The sequence below is a fragment of the Cynara cardunculus genome, assembly GCF_001531365.2.
Source record: "Cynara cardunculus var. scolymus isolate 2C chromosome LG 13, CcrdV1, whole genome shotgun sequence".
NCBI lineage: Eukaryota > Viridiplantae > Streptophyta > Magnoliopsida > Asterales > Asteraceae > Cynara > Cynara cardunculus.
Window position 1 is genome coordinate 39029593 of NC_037540.1, and position 17473 is coordinate 39047065.

The window sequence follows — 17473 nt, forward strand, 5'->3', positions numbered from 1 at the left end:
TTTTAGATCATAACAATGAAAAATGAAAATCATTAATATTAATTTGAAATAGGTTTTTATTTTTATCTTAGTTAAGTCATCAAAATGATGTGTCATCCACATCACCTTATTAAAGGCACACAAGCAAAAAAAGTCGAGGGGATAACCGGTTTAAAAAGTAACATGTTACCCATTGTTATTATGGGTAGATTTTTTTAAAGTTCGATGCCTTAATAAATAATAATTTGAAAGTACATTGCTTTAATAAAAAAACAAAAATAAAATGTTATAATAAGAAAAATTTATAAAAGTAAATTGCTATTTGATACATTTAATCCTAAAAAATATTATAATAATTTGTAAAAATATTATAAACACACCGTAAATCCATTGAGTTTTTTTAATTCTTTTTTCATATTTCGTATGGATCTTAATAATTATTTAAATAATTTAAAAGAAGATGGCTCCCTCCTTTCTGTAGAAGAAGGCATCAGCATACGTCAGCTAGAAGCCGTTTACTTTGATGATGACAAAATTTCATACTACAACTACTACTGTTCCTCCATCATCAAACACATATTCCCCAATCCAATCATTCATCTCTTTTTTTCCCTTCCGATTCCATTCCACTCCATTCCTCCCCCAATTCCATCTTCATGGAAATCGACGAAAACCCTAACTGGCTCTTCGATTATGGCTTGATGGAGGATATCTCCGCTGCTCACTTCACCGTTCCGCCACCACCACTACCGCCTCCCATTGTTTTTGATTGGCCTTCACCTGCTTCACTACCTGCTGTAAGGTTAGTCGTCTTTTCTATTTGTCTTCCACCTGTAAATAACTACTTGTAACCCTAATTAGGGTTAAATTAGATTCTATGCATTAAGGCAAAACTTTCTGTATATTGTTATCGTCTGAGGAGATTTTACTAAATTACTCATATGATTTCACTTGGAAAAGGGGAATTGAATCTCGTGATGGTTCTTCAATTGTCGTAATCTGGTCATTTGCTTGAGTAAAGTTTCTAACGCTGATAGGCGTATAGAAAATCACCATTTTTGGTTTCTGAAGTTAACATGATCAGGAAAACTGTGCGTGATTACTTTACGAAATTTTTATTTCGGGAAAATTTTGAAATAATATGAAATTTATGTGATGAACAGATGATTGCCTTTACCTAATCGTTTGTTTGCTAAATTCTAAGTAAGCTTTGACATTAGTTTTTGTTAATTAAATTGATAAATTACAGTTAGAATTAGTTGAATAGATCATTACCAATAAAGGAAAGGAAAGAACACAAAAGGTTGAGAAGTTTCCATAGGAGCACAAAAGGTTGAATAAATCCCCTGCACCTTTTTCGTGATCAACACCGTGGAAAACACAACAACGCGAAAAACATAGCACCACCATCTCTAAGACCATCACCACCATTGCCAACACCAGCACTTGTGATCACACACACACAAACAGTCCCCACAGTCTACATGTGGTGGATCTAATTACTACCAAGTCCCTCTTATCGGTCCATGATTTAGTGTGAGATACTAACCTTGTAAGCCAAGGGAGGAATTCTTACTTGGCTAGTGATTAGTTTTGACCCAGACTGCACTTTCTTACCCTTTAGGGCAAGGGTGAGGTTTGCATACATTCCAACCCAGATCCTATTTTCGAGTGGGACCTACCGGGTGTGTATGGTTTAGTTTTTATACAACATCAGAAAAGATCAAGTGTTTAGCACTGAAAAAGTAAGAAAACATAACTTGCTTTAACTGGTAAAAAAGAAATAAAATCATCAAGGCTTCTTGTGATTTGTCTCCCAGTCAACTATTTAATGTATGTTTATGGTTTCTATTTGTTTGATAGCAAAACCTACCTTTGAAGCACTATTTTATCATCAACTATATCTCCTAGTAAATCACTAGAATCATTTTTTGTATATCGAACTCGATATCAACAATGAACAATTTGATTTTTCCAAGAGTCTGTTGGATGAGAAACGTGACTTACGGGTGACAGGAAATAGGTCATTTGATATTCATTTTTCTTGATTTAAATCAGTGTTCTAAAAGGGTCGCCATAACAGCCGCTGTGGCTCAAGGCTCGTGTTTGACGCCACTTTAATCCCTATGGCACACCATGGCCAATGCACGGTTCTTGTAACGTGAAAATATTTGATTTTTCTTACCCTTTTAGCGTCTTACTTTTTAGTTCATTGTATATAACCTAATTTAGATTATTTAATACCATTGAATCATTAAGTAATAGTCGAAAATATATATGTATATATACAATTATGTATATGCCTTGAAAAATGGTGCGACCTCGCTCTAGCTCCTAAAGCTGGAGACTTGAACTCGCCGTCACACCACTCCTAATCTTGATTTAAATTGGTATTTTTCCCAAATATCATTTTAGTACATAAATTGTCGGAAGTCACTATTCAATTTAGATATAAAAAACAAAGATTGAAGATATAAAAGTGAAAGAAGCATATATGATCTATTATTGAAATCTAACCCAAATTTGACGTGTCTCTTCTTTTTGGTGCTTTTGCTTTCAACCGTATCTCCTTTCCTAGATGCCAGTGTATTTATTAACACAGTTATATTTCTTTATTCATAAAAAGATGGTTACTAATCTCTGTGCAGGTATTTTTTGTTCTATGATATTATATCATCAATATGTTATTATCTTTTTGTTTTCTTTAATTAATTTTGTTATTTTCAATGTTTTGGAAAGCACAAAGAGACAAAATAAAAGTCACAATGATCATGTGAATGGGAATCTTTTTTTTTTAACTGTGGGTATTTGGACCAACTTACACACATATCAACTAATAGTTTATTGTCATTCTTTTATTGTCATTCTTGAGTTCTCCATCTTGAGGTTCATTGCTTGATTGCTATTGGTTGTTCCACAGCATTGAGATTGAAAGCTCGTTTATCGATTTTGAAAGCCCCAAGGAGGCAGGACCACGGAAACGGTAAATTTCTTTCCCTTTCCTTTTCTTGCTAGTGTACGTTGACTTGAGGCCTCATTGATGGATCCAAGCTCTAGAGAACTATACTCGGACTTTCTTTTTGAAGGATATAATATTCATACAAATACTTATGCACACTTGGTGACGTTTGAACCTTTGACTTTCCAAGAAGCTAGGATCTACCACTAACCCTAGTACCACTGGACTAATGACCCTTTGGTACTTTACTCGTTCCCTGTTGATCCATTTGCATTATCCCGTTTAACACATGTGCAGTTGAATCTTGCAGGTTAAAGTCTGAACCTAACAATGTATTTGGGTCGAAAGCAGGCCGTGAGAAATTGCGTAGAGATAGGATGAATGAGAGGCATGTATTTAATTACTCCACTCATATTCCTCATACCCCAAGTTAGAATTTTGAATTTTGACATCAAATTTTGAAATCTTCTAAAAGGTTCTTGGAATTGGGTTCGATCCTGGAGCCTGGAAGAGCACCGAAAACAGACAAGACTGCTATCCTGAGCGATGCTATTCGAATGATAACACAGCTGCGAAGTGAATCGGAGAGGCTCAATGAGTCGAATGTTGATTTGCAGGAAAAAATCAAGGAACTAAAGGTGGACTCCTGATTTTGATGTTGTATAAGCATTTTACCCTAAGGGTGTGTCCGGTACGTAGGACAGGATGAGATGGGACATGACAGTATAAAAACTTATTGTTTCACTTCTGAAACGACTTTATAGTGGGACAAAAAATGCACCAAAATAGGTGGAAAAAAATGAGAGAGACGTGACAAGATTGATAAATTACGAAACTACTCATGTCAAATTAAAACCTTCTGGATTTCTTTCTCCTTCCTACCTCACTCTCGTTCATCAGTTCCATTCTTGTCCAGTTATGTCCGTGCACCAAACACACCCTAAGTTTCCAACACAACAGAGGTACATTGAGGTCAACATGACTAATACCCATGAAAATTTCAATATTTTCCATTTTGGGATGTCATATAACCTTAGTACATCTTTTTGTGGAAAATTTAACTTGTGATGCTTTGACGACTCATTATAATTTTCTGTATATGATCGGACAGGCTGAGAAGAATGAACTTCGTGATGAGAAACAGAGGCTAAAAGTCGAGAAAGAGAAGCTGGAACAACAAGTCAAATCCATGAATGGTCAACCTAGCTATCTGGCACACGCGACTGCAATGCGGGCTGCATTTGCTGCTCAAGAGCAAGCTGCTGGAAACAAGTTGATGCCATTTGTCGGTTACCCGAGTGTTGCCATGTGGCAATTCATGCCATCTTCTGTGGTCGACACATCCCAAGATCATGTTCTTCGACCTCCAGTTGCATAACTGCAGGGATCTTCAGGTTTGTTCTCCCTTCTTCCAACTTAACATTATGTATGATATAACCATATTATCTGTTATTATTCTTAAATATGTCACTGTGGGGATTGAAGAAGTGTGTGTTCTAATAATGCATACAAAATGGCGATCCATTCGCCTTTCCTGCTGTATTGATGTAATATAAACCTAAACTACTTTTCAGTTTGTAATGTGTGATGACATTTGGATTTGGCTAGTTAATGAAATCAAACCATAATTGTGAATATGAATGTCTATTAAAACAAATTGTTGTTGTTATTGTTTGTTGTCTATTTTTAATATCTCTTCCATATCGTTTTGTATACAACATGTTAAATGTTATTGAAATCGCTGGAGTCCACATATTCTCACATGGTATTAGAGTCGTGGTCTACCTCCGAGACACCGGACATCTGTGCCCGGGACTCGACAGGCTGGGAGATCTGTGTTTGTCTAGCGTCAGTTAAAGGGTGTGTGTTTGAGTCTACATCGGCTAGACTTGGACCTTTCTACTTTAAGATATGTTGGAACTCCCTTCTCTCCTCAAGGGCTCGTTTGGAAAGTAATCTGAGGGGGTTTCATATATTCTTACATGGTATTAGAACCAAAGTCTACCTCTGGGACACCGGACAACTGTGTCTGGGACCCAACACTCTGGGACATCTAAGCCCGTAAGGATGGTCCCGGTAATTTTTTAGAGCAGCTGCACCCTTATGGTGGATCAAGGGCCCACAAAGTCACGGTTTGACTCAGGAAAAGTCAATTGTGTTGATTTGGGGAATAAAATACATTTTTTCAAATGGAATCGACGTTGACCTTTATAAATATATATATGTTGTCTTGAAAATGAGATAAAAAGCAGCGACTTTTAAGATGAATTGGTAAGCATAAGGAAAATAAATCATGAAGAAAGTAATAAAATGGGAGAAAGGTTGACAAAAACCTGCCCTTCGTGGTGGTAGATATGTTATGTCTATTACTATACTTTAGGTTGTGAATTTGATTTTTGTAAGGCTGAGTTAGGGGGCTGCATGTTTATCTTTTAATAGTTCCATTAAGAGTTAGCCTTTGAATCGCTAAGAGGTGAATCTTGTTTGGCAAAAAAAAGTCCGCCTCTTAATGGTTCTAAAACCTCTGAATGATTTTGTATCTTGGGTCTTCCTTAACCATTCAACACCCTAATTCCATTGTAAACAATTACCGAAAAATTATATTTCATTTTGCACTATATCATGAGAGCCTCTTAATCATTTTGACCACTTAATCATTTTGCACCAAACCATTCAACAACTGTCAAACATCCCCTTAATGCCTCTTCACACAACCTCTTGAAGGTCAAACTTTAATCCAACCATCTAGATCATCTCACCGGTGTTTTATTTTTGTTATAATTTTGGTTTTAAAATGTTCCAAAGCACTTCTTAAAATCAAGCAGGTGCACTTTTAGGCGCCTGATTTTTTTTTCATTTGCAATAATTGAGTGAGCGGTAGCACGAGACCCTCCTTGGCCCTTAGTAGGTCCGCCTCTGGTGCCTGAGACTCTACACTCTGGGACATCTGTGCATGTCTAGCCTCCGTTAGAGGATGCGTGTTGGAGTTTCACTCGGATAGAATTGCACCTTTCTACTAAATATATGTTGGAACTCCTATTCTCTCCCGAAGGGTTCTTTTTGAAGAGTAATCTGATGGGGTTCCACATATTCTCACATAAATATTATTTCGTCAGTGGTGTAATGAAAATAAGATTTTAGGGAATGAAAAATACATGATTATATTACAAGTCGTAAATCAAACAATGCCAGCTAGAGCTAGTGTCACAAAAACCATAGAATGAACACAAACAAACATCCTCAAAATCATTTTCTAGGAATTCTTAGAGGGACAGTAGCATCATCACAAGGAACCCAAACCCAAGTATAGAACCAGCAGCCATCTTTAGTGTTATAGCGGATGAGGGAGGGTCTACAGTCTCACCAGTGACTGGGGGTGGTGGCGAGTTACCGGTAGGACCATCTGTTGGCGGAGATGGGGCTGAAGGAGTGGTGCCTTGTGGCGGTGCAGGTGATGATGCTGCTGCTGCATCAATCTGAACCTTCATTCCTTGGCTGCAATGGTTACTTATGCCACAGATAAAATATCGGCTTCCTGCAGTGGTGAGTGCGATTCTAGTTGGGCTACTTCTACTGGTTGAAATAGGACTTCCGGTTGCACAAGAATTATAATCCGACTCAGAAACCTCAAGCACGTCATGAGTAGATGAATACTGGAAAACTGCAACGAATAAAGAGTAACATTAAGAGAGGCGGGAGCAGGTGGTGGCAGGCGGCTGCTGCGTTTATGCAAAGACTAAGGGGCTGTTTGGTTGGTTTTCCATCAAGTCTGGTATGGCTAAAGTTGTTTGTGTCGATTAATCTGTCTGTATAGATAGACAAAGTTTTTGGTTGGGATAGTTTTTTGATAGATGGAATTAGCATTTTTCTAATTGGGAAGGGCATTCAGAAATTTTTTTGGCTTTCTGCATAAAATTTACCCCCGAGAAACTTACCAAGTAAGTCCATTTTTATATCATTAAGCCACTTCCAAACTGTCATGTATAACTGAGCGAATAAGCCGTGAGTCTCGTTAAGCTCATTAAGCTGCTAATAAACAGACCCTAAAGAGTGTTATAAACATAAATTCATGTGTATTATAAAACTGCAACAATTCAAGATTGCTGGTCGGGCAGGCGGTGGCAGGCGGCAGCCACCAACCAGTATGTGTTTATGCAAGACTAAAGAGTGTTATAGACGTAAATTCATGTGTACTGGAAAACTGCAACAATTGAGGAGTGCTGTTAAAAGGGGTGGCAGCAGGTGGTACGTGTTTATGCAAGACTAGGGGTTGTTTGGCAATTGCTGAATGGTTGGGTGCAGAATGATTAAGTGATCAGAATGATTAAAGAGGCTCTCATGATATAGTGCAAAATGAAATATAATTGTTTGGTAATTGTGTATAATAAAATTAGGGCTCTTAATGGTTAAGGGAGATCCATGATACAAAATCATTCAGAGGGTTTTGGAACTATTAAGAGACAGACTTTTTTTCTTGCCAAACAAGATTCACCTCTTAACGATTAAGAGGTTGCCTCTTAATGGAACTATTAAGTGTTATAGACATAAATTCATGTGTACTGGAAAACTACAACGACTAAAGAGCACTGTTAAGAGGATCGGCAGAAGGTGGCGGCAGGCGGCAGCCACCAGCAACGAGTGTTATAAACATAAACTCCTTACCTATATTGTCTCCTACTGAAAATGTTTGGGATGTAGCCCACGACTGCAGATCAGTCGACTGGTCCCACCCTCCGTTTGGAGCTCCGACAGTGTAATCCACTGCCGCCACCAAATCCAGTAGCATCGCGGTAGCGACGAGCCCCATTAGTGTCCTCATGATCGCCACCTTAGCCATTGCCTTTTTCTTGAAAAGTTGATTGAAATTACAGTTGGTTTTCAAGAAAGTAGTTGGTTATGGGACTTATTTATAGAAAGATAGGAGGGAGAAGAGCGAAACCGACCCGAATTGTTTATTCGTGCAGATTTCTTTGAAGCTTTCGTTTTTTTGCATTATTCAACTGGTGTTAGTTACAGGCTGAGATGATGGTTGGTGTTGATTTAGTAGATGAAAGATGAAGTAGTTGACTTTTGGTGCTATATATGAAATGTTTGTTGACTTGGCTGGTGTGGAAACTTCTCTAGTTGACTATTTCTGGTCAAATAAATGTATGTATTAGGTAACGATCGAATAGTTTAGTTGGTATTAAGGTTTGAAACAAATAGCCGGCTTGACCGTAAAAAAATCCACGTAAAGAGTGACGAATGTCGTTCAGGTTGAGCAGTTGATACAAATATAGTTGATCCAGTGAATCGTATATGAAGTAAGGATTGTTAAAAGAACGGGATGGTGAAAACTAGTTGGACCAAACCAAACTGGGTCGTTTTTGGCGGTCTGGTCCAATTTGTAGTTTAAATTGGTGGTTGAAACGAATGCACTGGTTAAACTTTGGATCTTCCTCTTTACTTTCTGGGTATTTGATAATGAAGTTTCTGAGGTTAAACTAGACTGCATTTTTGTGATTCGGTTTGACTAGTTTGGTCATTTCATGTCCAACCATACGGCTTGAATATGTTTTAAAACCGTCACTTGTGGTCTGATTTCTTAAAATGAGGTTAATTCTCCCAGAAATGATCATGAACATCCTTATTAAGGTAGGTTATATGCAGACCTTAACTCTGTCATGAAAGAAAAGAGCACAAACATTAAGACCAATTTTAAGGTAAAAATTATATTTACTTTGTTTTTAAATTAACAAAATGACAATTTACCCATAGTAAGAAACTTTCTCCCCTTATAAATGTGAGAAATTAAACATTTATTTTGGGATAAACTAAAATAATAATGTAGACACTTATTTTGGAACCAGCTGATGAGTATTTTATTATCTTATGGGTCTTATGCGATGGAAGGAGTACTTTTTTTTAATCTTATGGGTCTTATTTACTTGGAACCATTAAGACCGCGTTTGTATTCATATTTATAATGAATAATTGAAGTGATTTTTTAATTAATTTGGATATCCAACCCGCCATGCGAGCTGACTAATCTCAGGGCAAACACCTGATTTGCAGATTGTTCGGAGTCATCGTATTTGAACCTCCGTGGCCACAAGGGGATTTTTATTTCTCCTTTGATTTGAACCTGCGACCTCCTGGTACTTTTGATCTTTGGAGTCAAGCTCAAACCAATCATGCACCACCCTTGTGGTTTGAAGTGAATTTTTTAAAACGTTCATGATGAATGTTCCTGGATATATGACACACTATTGGTGGTTGTGGGTTTGCAACGGAAATGCGGTTATTAACCGAATCTGTCATTTTCGGTATATAATCTTAAATAAGACTTTTAAGTACATTTGAACGAGAATGAAATCATTTTTCTATTAATACTTATGAGAAGGTCATCGGTGTGACTAAAATCTCATTTAAGGTTATATACCTAAAAATCCCATTGAAAAATGGTTTCATAATAATGCGAATATCATGGATTTAATTAAAATATCATTTTAGGTTATATGCTTAAATATCTCACTTAAATGAGAATTTCATTAAAATCATAACCTTTTGACAAATTTAGTGACATTCTGAACCTGTCTGAAGTTTCAGAACGTCACTTTTATATACAAGAATAACCTCTTGACAAATTTAGTGGCATCCTTGTATATACAAGTGACGTTATGAAATGACCTCATGAACTAAAAGAAATTCATGAGGTGATTTAACCCCAGGACCCGTGTTTTTAAAATAAAGTGTTCTATTATTTATTTTATATAACACTATTTGAAAAAAATGTGTACTATAAATAAATGAGTTTACATGACACTTCTCAAAATTGTTCAATAGAATAAGTAATACGACACTATATTTATAAAATCTTCCAAATTTTTTGTTGCAACTTTTAAAAGTGTTCTATAAACCTGTTGTAACACTTTTAGATATGACACTTTATAATTTGGTTCTATAAATTAAGTCTTATGAAATATTCATTCGTCAATTTTATGTAACGACTAATCTGCCAACCCACTGACTAACACATCCGTTAACTCCGTTAAATCAAGGGCCCATTTTAGTCTTTTATCTATTCTTTTGTTTCTTTTTTGTAAAAAAGTAAAAACAATATTTTTTATGCGCACATATATATATATATATATATATATATATATATATATTAGGGTTGTTTGCGGTTTAATTTGGACGGTTTAACTCCTCAGACCACAAACGAAACCATAATGACAGTTTATAAAATTTTCAAACCGAATGGTTTGACATTAAGTGTCCAGATCGGTCAAACCAGATCACGAAAAGACGGTCTGCTCTGACCGGTTTAGGCCAGTTTGGCCTTTAATGGACTTGAACAGATTGAGATTGAAATCCAAAAACTTGAAGCAAAGAGTTGAATCACTTGGTTGATATCTTGATTATATGCACCGGAATCAAACCATAGATTAGGAAAGATTGATAGAGTTCTTGAGAGATTTCAAAATTTGAAAACTGTCAATATCAAATGTGTTGATATGTTTACCGCTTTAGTGATTTTTAGACGCTGATTCATTTGGATTTAATTATGTCAGATATTAGGTTTTATGTTTGGCTTTAATATTAAAAAAAAAACAAATGAATAGGAAAAAAGTAAAATAGTTATTGGTTTAATAAAATTAACTGAGTGGTTACTAAAGATATCATAATTACTTTAATAAAAAACCCATCAAACCAATTTTTGAATTACTAGAAGAGTATTTGTGTAATGCAACGAGGTAAATATCGATTTTAATGTTTTATTTTATTATTTGTCTTTGTTGATGTTATAATATGATTTTATGTATTTTTAAGAAAGCAATAATGATTTTATTTTTGAATAAAATATAAATGTGAATATATCATAAAAATTTGAAAAAAAATATGTCAATGCTAATATAAAATCAACTATTTAAAAGTTCTTATTTTTTATGTAATTTCTTTAATTTTTTTTATTATAATTTAATTTAAGTTTATTAACGAAATAATTTATTTTTATTTAATAATATAACATTTTATAAATATAATAATTAATTATTCTGTTATAACTCAATGATTATTCTAATTATATTTTAGATTTTTTATATTTAAAATGAAAAGTTTATCATGTATTTGATTATGTTTATCTGTAGTTAGTTACACGAATTCAGATTTGAAGCTTTAATAAGTTGTATTTATATATAATCTACTTGCAATCTTGAGTTTTAAATAATATGCATTAATAAATAGTAATTTACGTATAAAAAATAGTTTTAATTTTTTTTTTTAAATATTTTATAATATAGTATAGATATATTAAATAAGGGAGTTGTTGTATTGAAGTGCGGAAAAGCCGAACTTTAATGGCTTTTGCGACACGTATTAATTGACAAAAAGAAGTGGGCACCGTTGAGGCGTTGACCAGTCAAAAACCCAATAATTAATTTATTTATTTTGAAAATTACGTTAAATGAAAACATGTTTGTTTTTCAATTGAAATATTTTATCTTAATAAATATTATTTAATTCTTTTTCAATTTATGAAAAATAATATTTAAATTTCATTAATTTAAAGAGCCAAAATAGAACCGAATTTTTGAATTATATTTATTTAAAATTAACATTCTAATTCATGATTTTTTTTAATAATAAAAATGAAATTAAAATTATTTAGAGCAAAAATACAAAATCTTAAAAAAAAATTACATTTAATTCTAACTTTTTTTTTCATTTTAAAAATTACAACATTAATTATATATTAAAAATATTTCATAAATTCAATAAATATTTAGTTTTCATTTTTAAATATTTAATTTTAACATTTTTATTGATGAAATATAATAAAAAAATATTTTTTTAAGGAGTTTCCTAAAAATTTAAAGAATTTCATATCTTTATTTTGAAAGAAATATTTAAAAAATATTAAAATTTTCTATTTTGTATGTTTTAAAAAATTTGTTATGGTTGCTTATATGTCCGAAATCCCTCTCATTTTGTCAATAAGAGTGTGTTTATTACATTGGACATGACAGAACAGAATAAGATAGAGATCTTTTTCTTATGTTTGACATGACTTTTATGTGGAACAGACGGAAACAACTGTTCCACCCCTACCCCATGGAACAAGGTAGAACAGACTTATATTTTACCAATATAATCTTAAAATAAAACTTAATTCTCTTTTAAAACATCAAACGGTCTCATTTTTACATTTTATTTATTATTTAAATTTTATTTTATTGTAATTTATGTTTCTTAAACTTTCATTTTATTATTTTCAAAATATTATTTTTATACGGTTTCTATATCTTTTTCTTTGATGTCATTTTAATTGTTTTGATGAAAACTTTCTAATGATATATTTTGTTATAAAAGATAATTATTAGCAAACGTTGAACAGTTTTTCTATCTTGTCATGTTCTGTTCTGTCATGTCCTATCATGTTTGGACATCAAACACACCCCAACGAATATGCCCAAGCAGATAGAATCAAATACAATATCAATGTGATTTCCAGCTTTTGGTCTAGGAAGCGTAATTGTTAGAGCACGGAGGAATGAACAGTATTGATTTTAACAAGAACAGTCGGACAGATTACTACAGTGAGTCTAGTGACTACTAGAGTAGAGTTAAGTCAAAAGGTATGGTATAACTGCCACTTTTATAATATTATTGAATAGCATGGTTTGGGGCTAAGATAACTCAATCATATACTTATATTATTATTACTAGAAGGTTACTCGCGCAATACCGCGGGATACATCTGCATTTTAATGTTTCGTTTTAATTTTCATCTATGTTGATCTAATACGGTTTATGTAGTTTTGAGAAAGATAATGTTTTTACTGTTGAATAAAAATAAATTTGAAGGCATCATAAAAATTTGAAAAAGTATATCGATATTAATATCAAATAAACTATTTAAAAGTTTTTGCTTTTTTGTACAATTATTAATTCAATTTTTTATTATACTTTAATTTAAGTCAAAATGAAGTAATTTATTTTTGGCATAATAATAAATTTTTTATAAAGATAATGATTATCATAATTATATTTTAGATTTTTTATATTTAAAATGAGAAATTTATCTTCTATTTACTTATGTTTATCAACAGTTAGTTATACGAATTAAAAAATTGAGCTTTAATAAGTTGTATTTTCACTTAATTTACTTGTAATCTTAAATTTTAAGTAATATCCATTAATACACAGTACTTCGTACATAAAGAATGGTTTTTAGGAGTTTTTGTCAAATGCTTCATAATATAATATAGATTATTATTTGTATTTCATTTGTCTCTATCACTAGTAAATTTGGTAATCAAGTTTTTTTAATACCGTATACCAATCAATTATAATTGATATATAAAATTTTATAACTGAGATTAAAAAATTCATTTAATTAATTAAATGAATTTTTTTGGCATCTAATGCACATGAAAGTTTCTTGTAAAAATAATCGGTGCAATGAACTTTTGACACAAATAAGCAAAGTGGTTGTACAATTTCCCATTAACAAACCACTTTTGTGCATTATTGACTTGTACGTTTCACTCCACCCTTTATTTATTTATTTTATTTTATTTATTATATTTCTCCATCCATTTCAACAAAATCCCACCGTCGCCGGAAAATCGACAACCACCACCGGAAAATGTCGATTTTTCGAATCGTACCATCGAATATCAAAGACATTTGCTTAATCATGTCAAGTTTATCCATCTTCTATCTCCTCTCTCATCCTCTCACCGCCCCAATCCCCACCGCCCCCACCCTCATCTCCGTCGTTGCGCGGCCTCCCACCACAATCCGCCACATCCTCTTTTCCATCGCATCCTCCCATAAATCATATAACAATCGAAAGCCCTACCTCCGTCTCTGGTACAAACCTAATTTCACGAACGCAATCGTCTTCCTAGACCGTCCGGTAACCGATTCTGACGCCGGTGGCGGTTCCGATCTCCCTCCGATAATTATCTCCGGCGACACGTCGCGGTTTCCCTACACCTTCCCCCATGGACTCCGATCGGCTATTCGCGTGGCTCGGATCGTAAAAGAAGCGGTGGAATCGGACGAATCGGATGATATACGGTGGTACGTTTTCGGCGACGACGATACGGTGTTTTTCACGGAGAATCTGGTGAAGGTTCTGGCGGAATACGATCATGACCGATGGTTCTACATCGGAAGCGTATCGGAAAGTTACGAGCAGAATTTACGGCATTCGTTTAATATGGCGTTCGGCGGTGGTGGATTCGTGATCAGCCGATCATTGGCTAGGGTTTTGGCAAGGGTTTTGGATTCTTGTTTGATGAGATATCCTCATGTGTACGGAAGTGATTCCAGAGTGTTCTCTTGCTTGGTGGAGCTTGGTGTTGAATTAACCCACCATCCTGGGTTTCATCAGGTAAAAAAAATCTTTACTTTGTTTTAGGGGGTATTTGGATTGTTTATAAAAACAATTTATTGACTTATTGCGGTATGACACCGGTAATAAGCACTTTTGAGTATTTTAATAAATAGCTTATACCAGTAATAAGGAGTTTCTGAAGAAGTAAAACCATTATAACTTATAATAAGTTGATAAAAACTTTTATAGAAAAACACAAGTTTTTTCAAATAAGCAATCCCAAACACCCCTTTACTTCGAAATAAATGTTAAAAGATAATGAAAATGACAATACAGTTTTAGAAATATGTAATTATTACAGTTTTTAAATTAACAAAATGACAATTTTACCCAATGTGAGAAATTAAGCACTTATTTTGAGATAAACTAAATAATAATATAGACATTATCTTATGGGTCTTATTTACCTGGAACCATTAAGACCGTGTTTGTATCCATATTCATCATGAATAATCGAAGTGAATTTTGTAAAACGTTCATGATGAATGTTCCTGGATACATGACGTACTATTGGTGGTTGAGGGTTTGCAACGGAAATGCGTTTCTTTTAACCGTCGGACCCGTCAAAATCTTTCACGGGATCATGAAATATAGAAAACGTGCCAGAATTTTATTACTGGGAAGTAATACTGATGTAGGTCGTTGAAGGCTATTGAGTTAGTTTTTTTTGAACGGTCATGCTCTTAATTGAAAAGTCATTTGTGTCTTTTTGTTTTATTGACATGATAGTAGGTTTTGGCATTTTGGATGTCCGGCTAATGATCGGAACTAGAAAGGAATGGCCTTTTAAGTAACCACGATCCTTTTAGGTCTTGTTCGTTTTCGATCGTTTGGCATTTTGTGGGTCCCGACAACGAGGTTTTAGAAGACTTGTTAGATGTGATTTTCGATCGTGTCAAGAATCTTATTCGTCGTGATCATTTGACTTTTTGCGGGTCCTAGAGTTAAGGAATGTCGATTGTTGGATGTGATTTGGGTTCAAGTTTATGTATTCGATCTTTAGTTATATTTCTATAATATTGATTTTTGATTCAATTGAAAAGCATGGTTTTGTGAGTGAGATGTATGCAGATATGCCATTCACCTAAAAGGGTAAAATGGTTATATCCCTGATCTTCAACGACTTGTAAGATAAAAGGGTATATTGGTCATTTAACTAATCGCCAAACATTCAATCTTCAATTATGTGTGTGATGGGAAACATGAAGTAGATTTTTTTTTTCTTTTTCTGATTAACCTGAATATCCAACCTGCTATGCGAGCCGACTAATCTCAAAGGCGACCATCTGCTTTGCAGATAGTCCGGAGTCACCGCATTTGAACCTCCATGGCCACAAGGGGATTTTTATTTCTCCTTGGATTTGAACTTGGGACCTCCTGGTACTTTTGACTTTTGGAGTCAAGCTCAAACCAATCAGACACCACCTTTGTGGTTCATGGAGTAGCTTTTTGGTTTTCAAGCATATGATCTTTTAGGTCTTGTTTGTATAAGATTTATATTTTGTGGGTCCCTAACTCCCTATTCACAATAAACGCGTTGGGTCCCATTCACAAAAAATGAATATGGGACCCACACGTCCAGATCATATATCCTACCTTTGTGTCGGATATAGTGTATTTGTTTGGTTTGTTTCTTTTAGATTTTGTTGACTTTCCATGATTGACTTTTTTCGAGTTTTATAATTGACTCGAGTTTCTTGAACGGCATGCCAGGTCGACGTTCGAGGCGACATGTCCGGGATTCTTTCGGCACATCCGTTGCCACCATTGCTATCGCTTCATCACTTGGACCTCGTAGATCCAATCTTTCCTGGTTTGACCAGGCTCGAGGCGGTCAAACACCTTTTTGAAGCTGCAGAACATGATCCCGCCCGGATCCTTCAGCAGACCGTCTGCTACGATTCTTCCAACTCGATCACGGTGTCGGTTTCGTGGGGTTACGTGGTTCAGGTGTTTGAAGGCAATCAATTCCTTCCGGATCTAATTCAAGTACAAAAGACGTTCGGTTCGTGGAGGAGGAAAGAAAACCTTTTATCAAGCCTTCATATGTTCAATATGCGGGATTACCATAAAGATCTGTGTAAAGCCCCGGATACGTTCTTCTTGGAAGGCCTCGATCCTGATACGGACAGGTTTCACACTTCCTATAAAAGGAATACGGCGTCGAATTGCTCGAGAAGTAACGTGATACGGGATTTAATGAATATAAGAGTATTCTCGAGAAGGCTTGATGCGGATACTGAACAAGTAATGCATATGTTTTTGTTACGATTTTTTTATATTTTTCGCTCTATATGACCTATGAAAATTACAGTTGTCATCAGGGTTATCGGTAGATCCTGACCTTCATAACGTTCAAGGATTCACCAAACGTGAGGTTTGTGAGTGAGTTTTGCTGTAAATAAATATTTACATCGTCGTGCAGATGGACGCACCTCGTCGTCAATGCTGCGATATCTTGCCGCCGTATAATGAAACCATGGTTATTTCTTTGCGGCGTTGTGAAACCGATGAATTGATTGCGATGCACGTGTAGGGTTCGTGACTTGATGATAAGGAAGCTTCTTGAGCCGTGTCGCTTACTTCAAAACATGAGGTAATTTATTGTAACATATCGGGCCTCTAGAGTGTAGAACAGTTGGTTTCGAGGTGGTATATATTAAAAAAAATGTGTGTGTGAACGTGTGTGCATATACGTAAATAATACATATTATTTTGAAAAAAGTATATTATATATTAAAATAAACTTAAAAGTATAGTAATTTAATAAACTCAAAATATAAAAAATTAATATTTTTATTTTTTAGACTTAATTACGGATTTGGTCCATATGGTTTGTGTGGGCTTTACGAAATTGGTCCCTCGAATAAAGACAAAAAAAGGAAAAGAACGAAAATGCTCTCAAGGTTAACGGAGGAACTGGATGGGCGTTGGAGGGAGGGACCAATTCGTTACAAAACAACATACGACGAATCCTAATTTGTAATAAATGAAGTTTAAGGACCATTTTTATAAAAACCACCAAACCACAGGGACCAAATCCAGAATTTACTCTAAATTTTATTTATTGTATTAAATTTTCACGTTACTATCTTCAAAATATTATTTTTATACAATATATATATATATATATATATATATATATATAT

At 34.4% G+C, this 17473-nt stretch overlaps 3 protein-coding genes across 4 annotated transcripts in view; 2 read left to right on the forward strand and 1 right to left on the reverse strand.

The window, feature by feature from the left end:
- The first annotated feature begins 557 nt into the window (after positions 1-557).
- Positions 558-4573, forward strand: LOC112525158 (transcription factor ILR3-like). Its single transcript, XM_025135142.1, has 5 exons — positions 558-781; positions 2900-2962; positions 3249-3326; positions 3414-3576; positions 4050-4573. The coding sequence occupies exons 1-5, from the start codon at positions 636-638 to the stop codon at positions 4314-4316; spliced, it is 717 nt and encodes a 238-aa protein (XP_024990910.1). The 5' UTR covers positions 558-635; the 3' UTR covers positions 4317-4573.
- A 1482-nt stretch (positions 4574-6055) lies between these two features.
- On the reverse strand, positions 6056-7880 carry LOC112525410 (uclacyanin 1-like). Its single transcript, XM_025135533.1, has 2 exons — positions 7601-7880; positions 6056-6599 (listed from the first exon to the last, which is right to left on the reverse strand). Exons 1-2 carry the CDS (start codon positions 7773-7775, stop codon positions 6202-6204), a joined length of 573 nt encoding a protein of 190 aa, XP_024991301.1. The 5' UTR covers positions 7776-7880; the 3' UTR covers positions 6056-6201.
- Positions 7881-13589: 5709 nt separating this feature from the next.
- LOC112525757 overlaps positions 13590-17473 on the forward strand; it is a 5454-nt gene continuing 1570 nt past the window's right edge. The window contains exons 1-3 of one of the 2 annotated variants that reach the window (XR_003070442.1): positions 13590-14321; positions 16038-16571; positions 16750-16920. Coding sequence is in view for 1 of the 2 variants with exons in the window: in XM_025136014.1 (XP_024991782.1) it covers positions 13620-14321; positions 16038-16571; positions 16750-16860 (1347 nt within the window). In the remaining variant the exon portion in view is untranslated. Of the gene's footprint in view, positions 14322-16037; positions 16572-16749; positions 17004-17473 lie in introns of those variants that run through there. The other variant, XM_025136014.1, reaches the window with a different exon arrangement.